General features: G+C 36.0%; 2 protein-coding genes across 2 annotated transcripts; one reads left to right on the top strand and one right to left on the bottom strand.

Moving 5' to 3' along the window:
- Nucleotides 1-856: 856 nt before the first annotated feature.
- On the bottom strand, nucleotides 857-7,749 carry LOC132107436 (uncharacterized). Its single transcript, XM_059513644.1, has 9 exons — nucleotides 7,580-7,749; nucleotides 6,200-6,371; nucleotides 4,780-6,099; nucleotides 4,564-4,703; nucleotides 2,690-2,894; nucleotides 2,485-2,589; nucleotides 2,222-2,406; nucleotides 1,995-2,136; nucleotides 857-1,485 (listed from the first exon to the last, which is right to left on the bottom strand). Exons 1-9 carry the CDS (start codon nucleotides 7,592-7,594, stop codon nucleotides 857-859), a joined length of 2,913 nt encoding a protein of 970 aa, XP_059369627.1. The 5' UTR covers nucleotides 7,595-7,749.
- A 44-nt stretch (nucleotides 7,750-7,793) lies between these two features.
- Nucleotides 7,794-12,822, top strand: LOC132107008 (uncharacterized protein C2orf81 homolog). Its single transcript, XM_059513137.1, is given in 4 exon segments — nucleotides 7,794-8,175; nucleotides 8,178-8,335; nucleotides 12,366-12,563; nucleotides 12,653-12,822. Coding segments are annotated over 3 exon segments (459 nt in total). The 5' UTR covers nucleotides 7,794-8,066; the 3' UTR covers nucleotides 12,558-12,563; nucleotides 12,653-12,822.
- Nucleotides 12,823-17,291: the final 4,469 nt, after the last annotated feature.

The following is a 17,291-nucleotide window of genomic DNA, read 5'->3' on the forward strand; positions in this document are numbered from 1 at the left end:
GAAAATATGGGTATTTGTGTTATTTATTTCTACCGTCTGTATCAAGGCCATTCTACAGAATTGGAGCAACGATTTGTTTATTTTACTATTCTATTAATAATTTTCAAGGGTACATAAATAACAATTACACTTTTATTGTGATTTTATTTACATTTACATTTATTCATTTAGCAGACGCTTTTATCCAAAGCGACTTACAGATGAGGACAGTGGAAGCAATCAAAAATAACAAAAAGAGCAATGATATATAAGTTATAAAATTTAATTTTAATTTTATTTAAAAAAATAATTAGTAGATGTGTAAAATAATACAATAATATAACATGATTCTCTTCTTGTTCATGTTGTTGCAAACATTAGTTATAAGACAAAGTGTATTTGTTGTAATGTGTGTTTAATTATATGCAATACAAAATAAACAATCCATAAAAATTCTCGAATAAAATGTATCAATTTCAGGACTGCTTTAAATAAAACTCAATATTTAAGCATCACAACTAAAGTACTCAACATATTTAACCTATATTAACACTCTGGCAGAAAGTGACCAAACACTCAGCAGGAGGCAGTTCCAGCTTTATCACTTTTAAATCGAAAATAATTCTAAATATATATATATATATATATATATATATATATATATATATATATACACACACACACACACACACATGAAGGCCCAGTCAAGCTTAAAGAGAGAGAGAAAAAAAAACAACGTATTCATATTTTTTGTTAGATTCATATGGCACATATGCGATATTAAGACATATAATACAACCTATAGTTTATGCACCACTGCTGACTGTCCATGACTTGGCACTATATTAGAAGGTGTTTGAACACAACATTAGGATAATCATTGAAATCCTTTATAACCTTTATAATCCTTTATAAGACTCTTGGTTGATCTGGTGCTCAGTTTATTGGCCTTGTTTTCATTATAGTGGTGAATGATGTTCCTCATTTGAAACAGATGTGTTGACGGCAAAGACATGTTCAAAAAGTAGTCGTTCTTCTTCATTTGAGCGAACAGTTGCTCAGAAATCTGACTACTGACCCTGTCAGCCAGCTGAGGCACAAGGGTGAGCTTCCTCAGAACATCTCCATCTGTGCTGCCTTCAAGAGAACGGTCACAAAGCACATAATGGTCAGCTGAACCCGTCACTGGGTGTCCGTGAGGATCTGTCCCCCTGGTTTTTTCATCCAGCCAGGGCAGAGACACTTTCAGCTGTCCACATCTGGCCAGTTCTTTGTTAGCTTGAGTGGGTTCCACCAGGCATCCTTCAAACGGAGAGATGGGTAACTTTTCTGGTGCCCTTAGATTGGTGTGTTTTGCAAGAGCCTGTGCAAAGTCATAAATTATGACGTTAGGCATATGATGCCACGATAACAGCAAATCAGCAAAATCTTGAGGGCTCTCAGCTTGAAGATTGCATTTTAGGCTGTAAACAATTCCACAGGGGCACATAATGACTCCCCAGCCTCCTAAAAGAAGACAGGACAAAAAAAAAAACGGGTTAAATGACAAACTGAAAAAGGAAATATCAACTAATATTTAAATCTAAATCTTGTATTAAAATACTTTTGAAATATTTTAAAACACACTAAAGCTTGGAGTATGATTTTCTTTAAAATTTTAATCTTAAAATGCATTAAATTGATGAAAAGTGATAAAACCTTGTATAAGGTTACAATAGATTTATATTTTGTACTATTAATAAAAGAATCCTGAATTTATTTTTTACATTGTTTTTAACATTATTAATAAGAAGAAATGTTTCTTAAGAACCTATTCAGCTTTTGCCGTCACAGGAATAAATTAATTTTTTTTTAATTGTAATGTTTCACAATATTAGTTTTACTGCATTTATAATAAAATTAATACAGCCTGTGAGAGTGAAAATAAGAGACTTTCAAAATCAAAACAAAAAAAATCTTTCTGACCCAAATTAATTCCATATAGCACATATTTACAGGAGTAGAGTTAAACTCACCAGCGGAACTCCAGATTTTTGAATAGATTTTGTCATAAGTTTGCTTGGATTTCAATTCACTGCACAATCTAAGAAGGAGATCGCTGCGAGATCCAGTGGAGTCCACGTCACATTCAGTGCATAAAGTTCTAAGCACGTCATCCTATCAAAGCCAATGTTAGTTCACAAATGTTCATTTAAATGCAATTCAAAAGCATTGAAAGTGTTGTTCTACTAATAAAGCAAACCTTCTGTTTGAAAAGTTCTTCTCTGAGTCTGTCCTCCGTAACTGTCCTTTTTAAAATCTCTGATGAAGTGTGGACTTTCTCAAACTCCGTGTTTAGCACAGTGTCCGAGTTACATGTGTTTTTGCCAATCCAAGGAGCCCAGAAGTGATAACTTGGTGGTACTGCAAATGGATTGTGTTTGCCATCTAAAACAGCAGAAGAAAAAAAAAATCAGAGGATGCATTCTTTCCAAAAGTTTACTATATAGTGTAATATCCATTTACTCGCAACAAATCCTCGACAGGTCATTTCTTTGGACAGTGACTCCCAGAACTCTTCCAGACTGACCTCCCCTTTGAAATTCTCTGGAGGCATTTCAATGTCATTTGCTGAAAACATAGCATGAGTATTTTACTATGATAAGAACAACATACTTTAACAGTATTAAAGGATTAAACTGGCAAATGAAGAGCATTACAATTTTTATACCTGATAAAGGAGAAGCAGTCTGTTTGTGTACACCCATGAGCACCACCGGAGGATGATCGCCACAGGTGGGGCATGAATACTTGTATTCGTGATCTGTGAGGGCTTCAAACTGCAAATAAGCATCCAGCATTGTGTCCGGAGGTGGAAACTCCACTCCTGTCATAAGTTGTAAAAACTTAACTGCTCTGCTCACTGAAGTATGGACCTAGAGAAAATATTGGTTGATAGTGATATCCAACCAAAAAAGTTTCAAGATTTACATTTAAAAATAGCTTTTGACAACTCAACACATTCATATATTCATAAGGAAAAGGAATTATCTATTTTTAAAAACTAAGAAATGTACTCTTTGTATACCTTGTGAAAAAGAAGTACACTTTAACATACTTTAGAAAAAAGTACATACTGAAGTGCGAAGAGACTGTAATATTTTCAGAGAATTGATTGCTTGTTATTTACAATTAAACGAAAATGTATTATATTTACATTTTATATTAAATGCTAATTAGTTCAAGTTAAAAGTGCTATTTTGACCTACTAAAGTCCATCTTTATATGTAATTTCAGAATTCATTCTGTTGTCTTTGTAATAGGGTCATATGATACAATTTCAAGTTTTTCTTTCTCTTTGGAGTGTTACAAGCTGTTCCTGAATAGATAAGAACCCTAAAGTTGCAAAGAGTAAAGTCTCAAAACCAAAGAGATATTCTTAAATCAAAGCTAAGTGTCAACCACAGCCTCCTAAAACACCTCGTTGAAACACACCCCCACACGTCTACGATGTGGGAAGATTTGCATAACACCGCCCAAATGTTCACGCAAACAAAGAAGGCGTAACTTTTATTCTACTGATGCTGCCGACACCATGTTGTGAAGACTTTTCATTTTGAAAGCGAAACTACTTTGTTTGGCCTTCCATAAGAGGACACGACTAGAAATCAGTGGTTAAGTTGTATTTATAACACTGTTTCAGAACAGTTCAACCCAAATATTTAGATGTGTGCAGCGCATTTTATGGAGGACAAGGACTGTTTCATGAACCATTAGCCTACAATGCGTTTGTGCACAAAGGCTGTTTCTATAAAGTGGGGCAGTTCCAACATTGTAAGGACAGTTTGGCGCTTCTGGCTCACAGCCTGCAAGTACTGTACATTTATATTTTGTATTTGGCACTGATGATTCAAACGTGAGTTTTGAGCAGTGTAGAGTAGCGCTTGTTGTTTGTCGTTTCTCCGATCACAAATGCAGATATGGTTTTATGTTTACTGCAGCGCGATACGCTACACAACGTGTAGAAAAACAGTATAAGTTCATTATAATCAGTAATTATATCCCCACTGGATGCAACAAATGCCTCGTTTGTTATTGGTTATTGTTTGGGTTTTATTGCTTTTGTCTCATCGCGCCGGGAGACGGCATCACAGTATGTTAAGGGGCGTAACATTTCCGTCACATACTTGAGTCATTCGGCCAATCACAATGCACTGGATAGTTGGCCAACCAGAGAACACCTTGCTTTTCAGAACGATGAACTTTTGTAAAAATCTATGCGTTTCAGAAGGTGGGGCGTAGAGGAGAAACAATAATGTACCTTATGTGGAAAATGTGTTTTTTTAACCTTAAACCACATAAACACATTGCATTACACCAAACAATGTTCTTTTTAGCATTGTCATATGACCCCTTTACAGTATAGAGCCAAATAGTAAACTAAACTAATTAAATATGTATGTCATGTATCTAAACATATTTTCTAATTACATATTTTTAATGATAATTACAATTTAGTACATTTAAAATATGGAACCTTTAAATGTATAATAACAGAAAAAAGTTTCATGCCACTGACCCTCATATAATCAAGCTGAAGATTACCTGCAGAAGGTTTCTCAATGTTAAACATAAGGGGATGTCGAGGATGATGTGATCATTGAAGTTATGTAGGCGATCTTTCCACTCTTGATAACGATAAAACATCCCACACTGCGGGCACTGCTTATAGTAGGTGGCGACATCTATCAATTAAAACAAGTATACATCACAAAACATCGGAGTTGAATAGCACAAAAGCACACGAACAATATACTCTACCTTTAATAATGCACCAATTGGTCAGGATTTTGGCGTTCTGTGTAATTAGCATAGGATCACTGAGAAGCACATCCCCTGGACAATCCTGACACACGGTTTCATTTGGACAAAGGTTTTGTGGGTAATCTTTGTGTGGCGATGGCACCTGCATATCTTCAGGAAGAACGGCAGGTATTTTCTTGTTCTTTAGAATGTAATTCACCATATACTTCAATCCCAGACCTTTCGGTGGATAAACATGATGGTTGTCTGTAATGTCCTCTTCTTCTGAATGTGGTTGATCCAACGATCCCTCAGTTCTGAAAAGCTCTTGCTGCGTTTGAAACAGATGCCATTTGGCGACATATTTGTGCAGACATGAACGTCGCAGTTTGGTACAAGGACAGTGCCAAGAGTCTATTATTGTGTTATATACAACCATAACACGAGCTAAACGACTATAAGATGACACATTGGGTTCAAAAACTGAAATGAACTTTTTTGCTGACGAGATCCCAATCGAGGTGTGAACAGAAAGCGGTACGTGGCTACTATTAGCAAGCTGTTGCAGAGCGAGGCATTCTTTTTTCTTTTTCTCGCTGAACCACTTTCCTCTCACCATCTCGGTTAAAACGTCTTCCTCCAGCGAGACGTGTTCAACCAAAGACTTGCAAAAGCTCGCTGCACTGATATGCATGCACTGGTACGATGTGATGCCGCTCCTCTGCGCAATATCTATGTTCATCTGGCACTCGTTCGATTCGCAGAGGACTCTGTTGTTTTCTCCCAGAGTCTGGTATTGGACGTGAAGCGGGATGCCGTGGCCTTTTACGACTTTGAGAACTGCAAATATCCCATTTGTCTCATCTATACATTGGCTTGTAAGCTGAAATGTCTCACTGATGTCCAATGCCGGCTGATCTGCGTGTTTGCGCTCCATATGTTTTGGTAGGTTGTTTTTATTGATGAGTATATTGCATGATGGGCATCTTTTTTTAATAACAGGCCCCACGCGAAACTTTCCTGCTGCTGTGGTGGTTGATGGTGTGTCTGTGATCGTCAGAGAGGTCTTATCTGTACTGGTGTTTGGCGGAGTGTATGGCATTGAAGGAACAGACTCAGCTGTATTGATGACTGATGGTGTTTTTATAACTGTTGGAGACGTCACTGGCGTATTTGTTCTTGACAACGCTTTTGTGGCGGATTCTGATTTCGGATTATGTTTACAGACTTGTAAATGGTTTTTAAAATCGCATCTTCTAAGAATTGTTGTTGGACAGTACATACAGTGGTAATGGAGTGATGCTCTACAGCCCAGTCCACATCTGTGGATAATGAAGTCTTCAAAAACAAAGAAAAACATGCATATTAGTAAAATATATTAATGCCACACATAATAATAATAATATATAAAATGCATGTGTAAGGAAAATGATTATACCTTCATAGACAACTGCTTTGTTACAATGTCTTTTCAAGTGTAATTTGACTTTGTCCACTCTGCAGGGTTTAAATATACTGGCCATGCAAAAGGGACAATGAAATTTGTTGCAGCATTTTGTGCATCTCTCCAATTGGGGAAATTTTTGATGTTTCTGAATGGTAATATGTCTCTGCAAAGGAAAGAAAAACAGAGTTACGATGACACAACTAGGTTTTCTACTCAGGCACTGAATAGAGCACCCATTAAAAAGATAGTTCACTCAGAAATGAAAATTAATCCCAATAATATTTGTATTTCTCTTGAATGGTTAACACGAATGATGAAATTGTTAAGGTAGGTAATGGTGAAGGTAACCAAACCTTCCATGCTTCAAGTTAAAGAGATTGAATCAAGCGTTTCAAATCACTTTTTTTTAAGAGACACAAATGCTTTATATTTCATTTAGGTTTTATTTACATTTAAAGATTAATCAGTGCACATATATAGAGCAAGAGCACAGAATATGTAAGATGCTCAAACATGTTGGCGTTCATGTAAGAATTTATATGCACTTATCAATGTTTAGATGTAAAGGAATGGACTTTCAATGGAATAACAGGAATCCTTAAAGTTTCAGGAAAAATTTTAATCTGTGTTTTAAAGATAAAATAGTTTTTTTTTTTTTTTTTTGGAATGGCATAAGGGTGAGTAAATGGTGACAGAAGTTTTATTTTTGGATGAACTATTTATTTAAAAGGTCTGTCACACCAAACCTTAGGACTTTCTTTCTTTTTAGACCGACTTAACATCTCATACATCTAATACATAATCTTTTCATCTTTTTCAGAATATAGTAAAAATGTAGACCGCTACATTTACTGAAAATGAAGTTGAGGATTAAGAAAAACGCAGAATTATTCTCACCAAGAAAGTGCTTCATCCAGTTAATTGTATAGATATTAATAGTGATCAAATCTACAGCGTTTAACCGTTACATTAGTCATTAACTGTCATTAACCAGCGATAGTTGATTACCCTGTAACCATGTAACGACTAAGTAAAAGACTTTACTGTTTGATACATCTCATTACTTTGTTAACTTTCATAACTTTTCGCGCGCACACACACAGAGAGAGAGACGCATGCGTATGCATTGCAAGAGATGCAGGAGGTGCTAAGAAGCTTTGAAAAACACATTTAAAACAGGACCTGCAACGAAACCAGTTTAATATACTCAAGACGGATTCATTTCCGTGATTCCGCGCTGGTTGCGTACAGATGAACACACAACCGCGTTCTCCATGCCACCTTTTCCAGCAAACCCATTTGTGCACGAAAAGTGCTGGTGTTCACCGATAATGTTAAAATGAATAAAACATCACTAAGGCACAAACTTACCATCGTCCCCGCCATAATTCCGTGCTATTTAGACTTTGTCCGAGAGCGCCGGCCTCGTCCCGCTGTCCTGAAATTGCTGCAAAATGGCTGCAGTGTTTCGTCGCTTCCGGCGTCTTCATGCTCACAGGCGTCTGGCTGCTTAGCAACCAGATCCGAGGCCAACAACACAAGTAGGACAAAACCACAAAACACGGGCGACATGTCCAAGTAAAGCGTTTAACGGCGAAACTGTCTAAAAAAGGGTTTGCAGACTCCTTCATTAGTTAACAAACATTTGAATTCGTATTTGACCTCAAAATATAGTAACTTTAGTTAGGCTACTGAGAAAAAACAAAAACATATTTTGACATCTTCCCCATGTGTGACATAAAATATCCGTAAATTATCACTTTGTTTATTCTACATATTACTACATTAGGATTTTAGCATGTGCAGTTACATGGTGTTTGTTTCAAAAGTCAACTAAGACTGCTTTGCCCTCGGCCTCATGGTTATTTTAATTAATTTATTTATTTTCCCCCTGGAGGAGAAGACCATGCGTCGCTCAGCTGCCAAATCACGCCGCACTGATTCTGTCCCAGGTAATGCTGCTTAGGTAATGTTGAGACCGTGGACATCGTCCCGGGACGCCTTACAGAGTCCAGCTGGAGCAGCATGCTCTCCCAGGAGGAGGGCGAGGAGGTGGTGGTGGATATCATAGCAGAACTGATGGAAGACGTGATGGATAGATGCTATCAGGAGTATCTACAAAGACAGGTGAGGAGAAAATTCACAGAATGATAATATGTCTATTTATAGAACTTGCTATGTAAAAGTTCAAAAAGTTCAAGTTTTATTTAGGAAGGGTTATGCCAAAGTCCTTTTTGGCAAGTTGTGCCACTCGACCGCCATCTTGGAAATGCCTCCGGGCAGCTATTTCAGACTAACAAGACCAGGCTCCTATCTAAATAAATGGGCATAGAGTCAGAACTGCACTTTCACTGGTCACTCTGGTTATGCCCAGTGTTGAGTACTCGAGACTCTACTCGGCCTTGAACTCAGTCTCGAGACGGTATTTTAATGGTCTCGGTCTTGTCAAGGACTCGTGTGCATTTTGACTCTGTATTGACTCGGACTCGAACATATTAGGAATCGGACTTATTCCCGACTCCACTCGAGTCCCAATCAAAATATTTCATGATTATTACTGTATGTTTCTTTAAACTGATATATGATTGTAGGGCCCTACGACTTCCGTGATGCAGAAAACACGGACGGAATCGCGGAATCCAGTCATAATAAACGGAATTTACAATTTGACGCGGAATGTCACAGAATGTGTCCAATTTTGAATGAATTAATCAAAAGTAGGTAATTGCACTTACATCAAATCACGATATGGACTAGTACCTGTAAATATTAAGCCAGAAAAGTCTATTTAAAGTCCAACTGAAATCAAAATTGACCATATTTACTTTGTTTGCCTAAATTGATCGTTTTGTGGTGAACAATTCATCCATGTAAGTCAATCCACACAAAAAAATTTTTTGGCTTAGTAATCTTTAATCAAAATCTGAATATGCCCCTCCCCTCTGCATTGGAGAACCTTCCCTGATGACGTAGGTTTGACGGTTTGACAGTGTCTGCTTAGCATCTGTAACCACGCCCCTCCAACTGACAGTAGACAGGCTGCCTGTGTGTTTGCGAGCATTGACAGCGCGTGAAAGGAGAGATGGCAAGGAGGTGCATTTTTGGTTGTGGGCTTGTGGCATTCACAAAACACTTTTCCCATTCCCTAAATTCCCTCGTTACGGTCCAGATGGCTTGAATTTTTACAGTTCGAGGAAGGAGGGATAACAGAGAGACACTTTACACGCGAATGCTTAAAAAAATTGGACAGAACACGAAATGGGGTTTGTGAGATATCTGTCATTAACTACTTTTCTCCAATCAGGTGCTAGTTGGAAAATAAAGCCACGCCCACTATTTTTCCTCATTTAGTATTCCGTTTCACTTGGAAATACGTCACAACACTGGAGAAAAGTTGTTTGCAACTTCCGGTTCATGCGGACTTTAAATATCCTGCGTGTCTGTGTTAATGAATGGCGCAGAAGCGCGACTTCGTTTATTACACATACAGAAGCGTGAATACATGAACAACATCTCCAGAACTGCACTGAGAGTCACTTCATGAGCATTTGACTGTTTGATCTGAGTAAAACTAGCGTCATATCACATACACAGAACTGTAAAGGTTTTCATGGTATTTGCCAGAAATGTATTATAATATAATTATTATATTATATTGTTCAGCAAAATGTACTTAGCCTACTACTACTAAAAGTTATTTATTTTTAATAGTAAATCCCCTGTTTACCAAAAAATAAAGTTTGCTTAATTTTCAATAATTAAAAGAAAAATTTTAATTATTTTTTTATGTCTTCATTTGATAACCAGAAAAATGTAAATATACAACAGAATTTCTGAGGGGAAAAAATTTCATAAGGCTATTTTAAGAAAACAATAAATGAATAAATTATGTTGTTTTTATGCATTTAAATAATTAGACATGCTAAAACACAGAATTAGGTAACAATAAAACATATAGTGAAGAAAAAATAAAACATTTCACAGAGCACTAAACATGTAATTTTTGTTAAACTTTTAATAAATTGTTGTGAAAATGTATGTGTTATGATTTTAATTAATTAGACATGCTTTTTTAAATACAATTAAATTTAAATTTAACCATTAGAGAAAAATTAAAACAGAAAAAAATGTAATTCAGAAAAATGTAAACGGAATTTGGGAAAAAATTAAACGGATTTCATAGGGCCCTATGATTGAAATGTTCAATGATTGGTGCTTTTCTTGTGACGTGAGATGTTAGTGAAATGTTAGTGCAGAGGCAGCAGGACTCAGGTCAGGATGTCTCACAACACATAAACTTTTTAAAACGTCTGTTACATCATCTATTATTCAGTTTGCATATAAGAGCCACAAAGAGTTTGTGTGCAGTAAGACTCTAAAAAAAGAAACATTCTGTGATATGTGGCCTTTTTACCCTTAACTGATAATATTTATATATATATATATATATATATATATATATATATATATATATATATATATATATATAGAGAGAGAGAGAGAGAGAGAGAGAGAGAGAGAGAGAGAGTTTGACTCCTAACCCTGGGGTTGTGGGTTCGAGTCTCGGGCCGGCAATACCACGACTGAGGTGCCCTTGAGCAAGGCAGCGAACCCCCAACTGCTCCCTGGGTGCTGCAGCATAAATGGCTGCCCACTGCTGTGTGTGTGCACTTTGGATGGGTTAAATGCAGAGCACAAACTCTGTTTATGTATGGTCACTCCAGACTGTATGTTATGTCACTTTAATCAAGTAAATAAAATACAGTGTACATTTTTGTTTGAGTGTGGTACCAATTTTATTGTTTCCACCAAACATTTTATATACTCTTGAAGGTTTCTTTAGGTCTTGTCTCAGACCCAATCTCTCTGGTCTCGGTCTTGACTCGGACTCGACCCTCTCTGAACTCGGTCTTGACTCGGACTCAACCCTTTCTGGACTCGATCTGGACTCTGACTCGAATGAGCTGGTCTCGACTACAACACTGGTTATGCCATTTTATGGTTAAACAGGTTACAGAGTGTAATAATCATCTAGACCTGTGGTTTTCAACCTGTGGGCCGCGGCCTTCTAGTGGGTCGTTATGGTATTGCAGGTGGGCTGCCAAATAATAATATTGTTCATATATGTAAAATGTCTAAGTCATAACATAATAACATAATTTCGTATATATAATTAAATAAGAAAAAATAAATATTAAACTGTAACTATGCTTCCACTATTCAAGCTCTCTGATTGGTTTAAGAATAAACCGCCAATTTATCTTAGATCAAGGGTGTCAAACTCAGTTCCTGGAGGTTTAGATATAACCCTAATTAAACACACCTGATCCAGCTAATCTAATCTAATCATTTAGGCTTATTTGAAAACTACATGATATGTGTGCTGGAGCAGGGTTAGAACTAAACTCTGCAGGGCTATGGCCCTCCAGGAACTGAGTTTGACACCCCTGTATTAGATGTTTTTTCTGCATATATGCTACAGAACAACAGCAGTTGTGCCAAGCGGTGCCAGCCTGAGTTATTTTCTGTTTATTGCCAGTTCATTCAATAAAGAGAGTTAACAATCTAGCTTCTGAAGTTATTAACCCAACATAGCGGGGTCAGTTAATTTAAACATAAAACATATGTGTTTGGTTGTGTGGGCCATGAGTTGAAAAAGCTTGGGCACCACTGATCTAGACAATACGCCAGTGTTATTTTAGTATCACTGTGATATTATTATATTATTTTCTTTATTTTAATTTTAATTTTTAAAGTTTTAGTAATTCTGATGAGTCTGTTTTATTAATATTATTATTAAATAAATATGACTGCATATTTGTAATTTTTATTTCATCTATAGTTTTAGTTCAGTTAGCTGTGATGGATTCAAGTACAATGGATTAACAACATACCAATTTTTCATCTGACGAAACATCTTTCTAAAAGGCTTTAACTAGAAAAAACTCCATAAAACATCTTTGAAAGTTGTGAGGTGTGACAATTACATGCCTTTTTTTTTTACAGCACAGGCCATTGTAAAGACTGTGAGCCTATCCCTCACAGCCTCACTTTCATCCATGTAAAATTCAATATGGCATTTACCCAGATTAAGGTCTGTATATCAATATATGTGCATTCATTTAGCTCATACACAAAATTTCTATCCTCCAACCAGTTGATACCCTTCTCGGTGTGGTGGGCACAAAATAACCTGGTGGAGACACTAGAATGTCTTCTCCTGAGGAGAGATGAAGGGGATGATCCAGAACATGAACTGTTTTGGCAAGAGGATCAAGAGCCCCAGCCATGTGCGACTGATTCTTGGGCTGAAGGATCTGTTCCTGTGCTTCATGCTGCTCAGGAATAACTCACGGTAAGAAAAGGTGGGATGTAGACAGTAGGGGGTCAGGAAAGTGAAATTCTCTGACTTTAAGATGACTTTCCTAACATGTTATATTTTAGGTTTATATGACATCCCAAACATCCTGAAGTGAAAAGACTGGTGGACCAGACAGAGGATTGTTATGACTGAAACCAAATTAATTTGTCATTTGTTAACCCAGAAACTGAATTAAATATTTATATTAATATGTAATAATTTATTTTATATCTAATAAATTGTTTCTGAAGGATCATGTGGCACTGAAGACTTGGAGTAATGATGCTAAAAGAAATTCAGCTTTGCTTCACAGGAATAAATGACATTTGAAAGTATATTAAAATAGAAAACAGTTTTGAATAATATCAACAAAATACAAACTTCAAAGATGATTGTGGTAGGTAGTGACTGTGCATAAATGTCTCATCAGAACTACTCCACCTTCAACCCGCTCAATGCCAATAGAGTGATGATGATACTGAATTATGCATGAAAACTGAAGAAAATCTGACTTCCTTAAAACTCCAAACATGAGCAAAGGAACTCAAAGGAAGCAAGTCTCTGATCCTCTTACAGTATGATTGCCTCTATTGCTTGCCAAGTTTAGTCCTAATTCGCTTAAGAACTAAAAAAATTGTTCTCTCAGCCTCAAAACACTGCCTCCTCAAACACAGTTTAGGCCTGAGGTGAGGAAACAGTGATGCCATGAGCTCCAAAAACTCATGAACTGATGTTGTAGCCCTTACGCCACTGCTGGTAACAGACCAGAACAGTGTGAACCAAGGCTGGAATAATAAAAAAAGTAATCTTGCCCTTCTATAAAATATGAAAATATAAATTAATAACATGTACTGGAGCATCCCCCTGCAGACAATCTAAAGACATTTCTTACCGCACTATTTTTGTATTGAGTGAATCAGTGCCTTGCCTGCATTTTTCTGTGACTGTTGTGGCAGTAATAAATAGTTAGACCTAATTTATCTTCCACATTTTTCTTTTATTCATACCTGCAATTCAATGAATAATTTCATGAATCCACCCAATATTATTAATAATATGAACTTAATTTGGTGGTATGCCAAAGTAATTTAATTAAGTTTTTCTTTGCATAGTGTTTTATTTTTTTCATCCAGCCAAAACTACACTGTTAAAAAAAAAGAAAAAAGTAATGGTCATTTTCTGTCAGGATATTATCCATTAATTTTATAGACATTTCTGTAAACCCTAAAACTTACCGCAGTGCAAAATAAAACGCAGGTAAAACTGCCCTTTATGGATTCTGACTGTCCACACTAATCCAGAAAAAGTATATAATGAACCATAACCCATGCACTTTTCTGTTTTAATGAGCAACTCTGTAACCATTTTTATATTCATGATACTGACTCTTGTCTATTGTACTTAAAGTGGACAAGTAATGCAATCAACATGAACAACAGTTGTCATGGGAACCTCACTGAAACTCAGGGAAATAAGTAACTGTGGTTTCATCTGTTTTTATATACAAGCTTCTTTAAAAAGATTAAAATATATTCAGGGATTTATAAATATTCAGTAAACAAAATCATATTTATTACATCCTCACACTGTGGTTTAAGAAGTGTGGTGAAATGGATGTGCTAAAAGCAAAAATATGTGCTTTTACGTCGTTTTGACATCTGAAAGAATTATGTACATATTTGTTAATGGAGCCTATTGCTGCTCCGGTCTCAGAAATTCAGACGACAAGAAAATTGGTTTAATGGTTTCAAAAGCTTTGTTTAGCTAGCCCTCAGATCTCATCTAATATTCTCAGTTTTACACAAGTGAGGTTGATATATTAAAAACCCTTTTAAAAAACAAACAAAATTTATATTGAATTATTATTATTATTAGATTTAATTCAGTCAACTACTTTAAAATACAGTATGATTAAAATACAAGAAGATTAATTCAACCAGATTATGTTAGTAAATGTTGCACAGCACTTATGTTTATGCTTTAACTTTTACTGTATATCACAGATGTATTTTAGGTATTGGCATCCATTTCTTATCCCAAAAGAAAATGTTACAATCATCCAGTCTTCCTTCCTTTCGATCTGTTTTTGCTGCCTATCAAACGAACAACTAACTATAAAATATAAGATAATTATTAGTGTTTGAACCATTATGGAGTAGCATAATCTTTAAACTATTTCATCCACACCATCTGTATTGTGCAAACTCCGCTTTATCCACAAGCATTCATGATTTCCTCCACAAGATGTCACTGCAAAACCATAAAGAGTTTTACACTGACAACATGGAAACTACTCGGTTACAAAATGTTCTTTAGTTCATCTGTGGAAAAACAACCTCATGATTATTAACTGCATGATCGTTTTATACCTGATTGAATGACACAAACCGGTTCTAGATGGAGCCAGTTTGCTTTAACATTTGCACAAAACAAGCAACATCAGTATGAATGCCATAAGCTCATAAATATTCATGCAAGTAAAAGCCTGTGGGGACTGGAGCGTTCATGGAAATGGGTTGGAAAAACAGAACCCCCCTTTTCTTTACAGCGATTAAAGACATTCAAGTGTACTAAATAAAGAGCATCACTGCTAGAAGCTTCTGCGTCTGTATGCTGATAGATTTAATGTAATGTAACCTATCAATCTTGAGTCTATATTACCACAAAGACCTAAAATGCTAGAAAAGTTCCTGGAGTGACTCACAAATGCTAGTTCTGCATCAGTGGAAAGGATGATATGAGATTAGAAGAATTTTGGGTAAAATCATAAAAAGATATTCATGTAGACTGTGATCTCAGCATTGATCCACGGGATGCTGTCTTCCTTGCCCTTCAGCTGCCAAAAATAAGAATGAAGTACAAATGTAAAATGCTTTTATTCCTCCTGTGAGAGTAAAATTAGAGCCAGAGGGCCTATTAAGGTGAGCTTGCAAAAGGTGTGACGAGACCTCCCGCTGTTTTATTCTGTCCCAGAAGAATAAAAAAAGAAGTTCCAAAACGTCTTAAGAACAAGCGTGGCATACTGATGACTATTTAAAAGTCTGTCTGCTCAGCCATACCTGCTCTGTTCTGATCATTACACTCTCTCATGACCTGATTTTCTAGCTGGTTTACACTCTCATTCCAACCCTTAGTCCTCAGCGGTACCGAAATTGTTTGGAAGTGCCTTTTTTCTGCACTGCGGGATCTTTTAAAAACCCTTTTCCTTATTTTACCACATCAGACTCTCAGACGTGTGAGTTAACGAGCGGTTTTTAATCAGTTTCATTTGGATTCTCTCAGCGGCGGCTTCAAAGGGCATCAAATAAACGTTTTTAGATCACAGCTCAGCTTTGGATGTGTAAATGCCAAATGATAACAATCAAATTTTGATTTGATACTAGGCACGCATTACTTATCCACTATTTGGGGTCACATTTATGTTCTCAGGTAACAGATTTAGGTTATAAAAACATGAACTGTTTTGAAATGTTACTGGAAATGTCCAGTTTTTTTGTCATGATTACAACATTATTTAAAGGTTACAAAAAAGGGCGTTCTAACTTTATTTTTACCCAAAATATAATGTTATTTGAAGGTTTGTTTTTCACCCAAAAATGAAAATTGTTATCATTTACTAACCTTAGGCTACTCACCTGTAATATATTGCATTTTCAAAGTAACCTTGGCCATCAACTATTTTGTTACCAATGTTCTTCAAAATATCTTCTTTTGTGCTCATCATTTTTGGGTGAACTATCCCTTTAATATTTGAATAATGCTAAAATGTCCATTTTCTTGTCATGATTAGAATGTTATTAAAAGATTTCTTTATTACATAATTACAGAAGGATGTTATTAGAATTTTGTTCTAAGTATGTTTTCTCTCAACGTTATGAGGACATTCATCAAGTAAAAAAAATAAAAATCATAAATCATAAGGAGGTTCCAAAAAAGTTGATCTCAGACCATTGTCTCGCGATATGACAACATATATCAATTTAAAAGATTATTTGAACGTTCCACAAACATTACTTTAGAATATTTTAAAGCCTGATCTATATGTTTTTTTTGTGTAGGCTATATTATAGTACAGTGTAGTCAAAAGTTTGGACACAGAGTTTCTCTGTCGTTATCGTTCTAGTTGGGGTGTGGACTCTGCTGTTCTCTAATTATGAGAGTGTATTTATCATTATTGTTAAGACCCATTCACACCAAGAACGATAACTATAAAGATAACGATATTAGCATCCACACCATCGAATGATATCATCCGTTTATTCTAAGCGCACGTAAGTCTGCTGCTTTAAATTCTCAAGCTCGTTAGCAGGATGGATTCTGATTGGCTGTCAGTGTTTGTATCGTTTATCATCTGGAAAAAAATGTTCTGAAAATTATTCCAACAATATAGTTTTATTGTGCCTTTATCGTTATAGTTGTAGTGTGGACTTTGCTATTCTTTAATATTGAGAATTATTTTTAGAACTATATCTTTATCGTTATCTTTATAGTTATAGTGCTTGGTGTGAACAGGCCTTTACACAGGTTTAAATGCACCGCAGATGCTTGCCATGATGCGCAGATCAGTTCTAGTCTCTAACGACACTGAATCTGATGTTAAAAATTAACCATCCATTCATCATATTATCATGCAAAACTGAGAATTTGAATCATTGTAATGTGCCGATCAAATATAGGTGCGGATGGGTGGTGGGCGGATAATTTGAAGACGAGGACACATCA

This window comes from Carassius carassius, chromosome 27 (assembly GCF_963082965.1).
Source record: "Carassius carassius chromosome 27, fCarCar2.1, whole genome shotgun sequence".
Classification (NCBI taxonomy): domain Eukaryota; kingdom Metazoa; phylum Chordata; class Actinopteri; order Cypriniformes; family Cyprinidae; genus Carassius; species Carassius carassius.

What these genes read in the sequence shown, in the direction of transcription:
- LOC132107436 (XM_059513644.1), bottom strand. An exon ending in CAAAGCAGTTGTCTATGAAG is followed by an intron (nt 6,100 to 6,199) that starts GTATAATCATTT and finishes TTGTTTTTGAAG; the next exon opens with ACTTCATTATCCACAGATGT. An exon ending in GACTGCTTCTCCTTTATCAG is followed by an intron (nt 2,590 to 2,689) that starts GTATAAAAATTG and finishes CTATGTTTTCAG; the next exon opens with CAAATGACATTGAAATGCCT.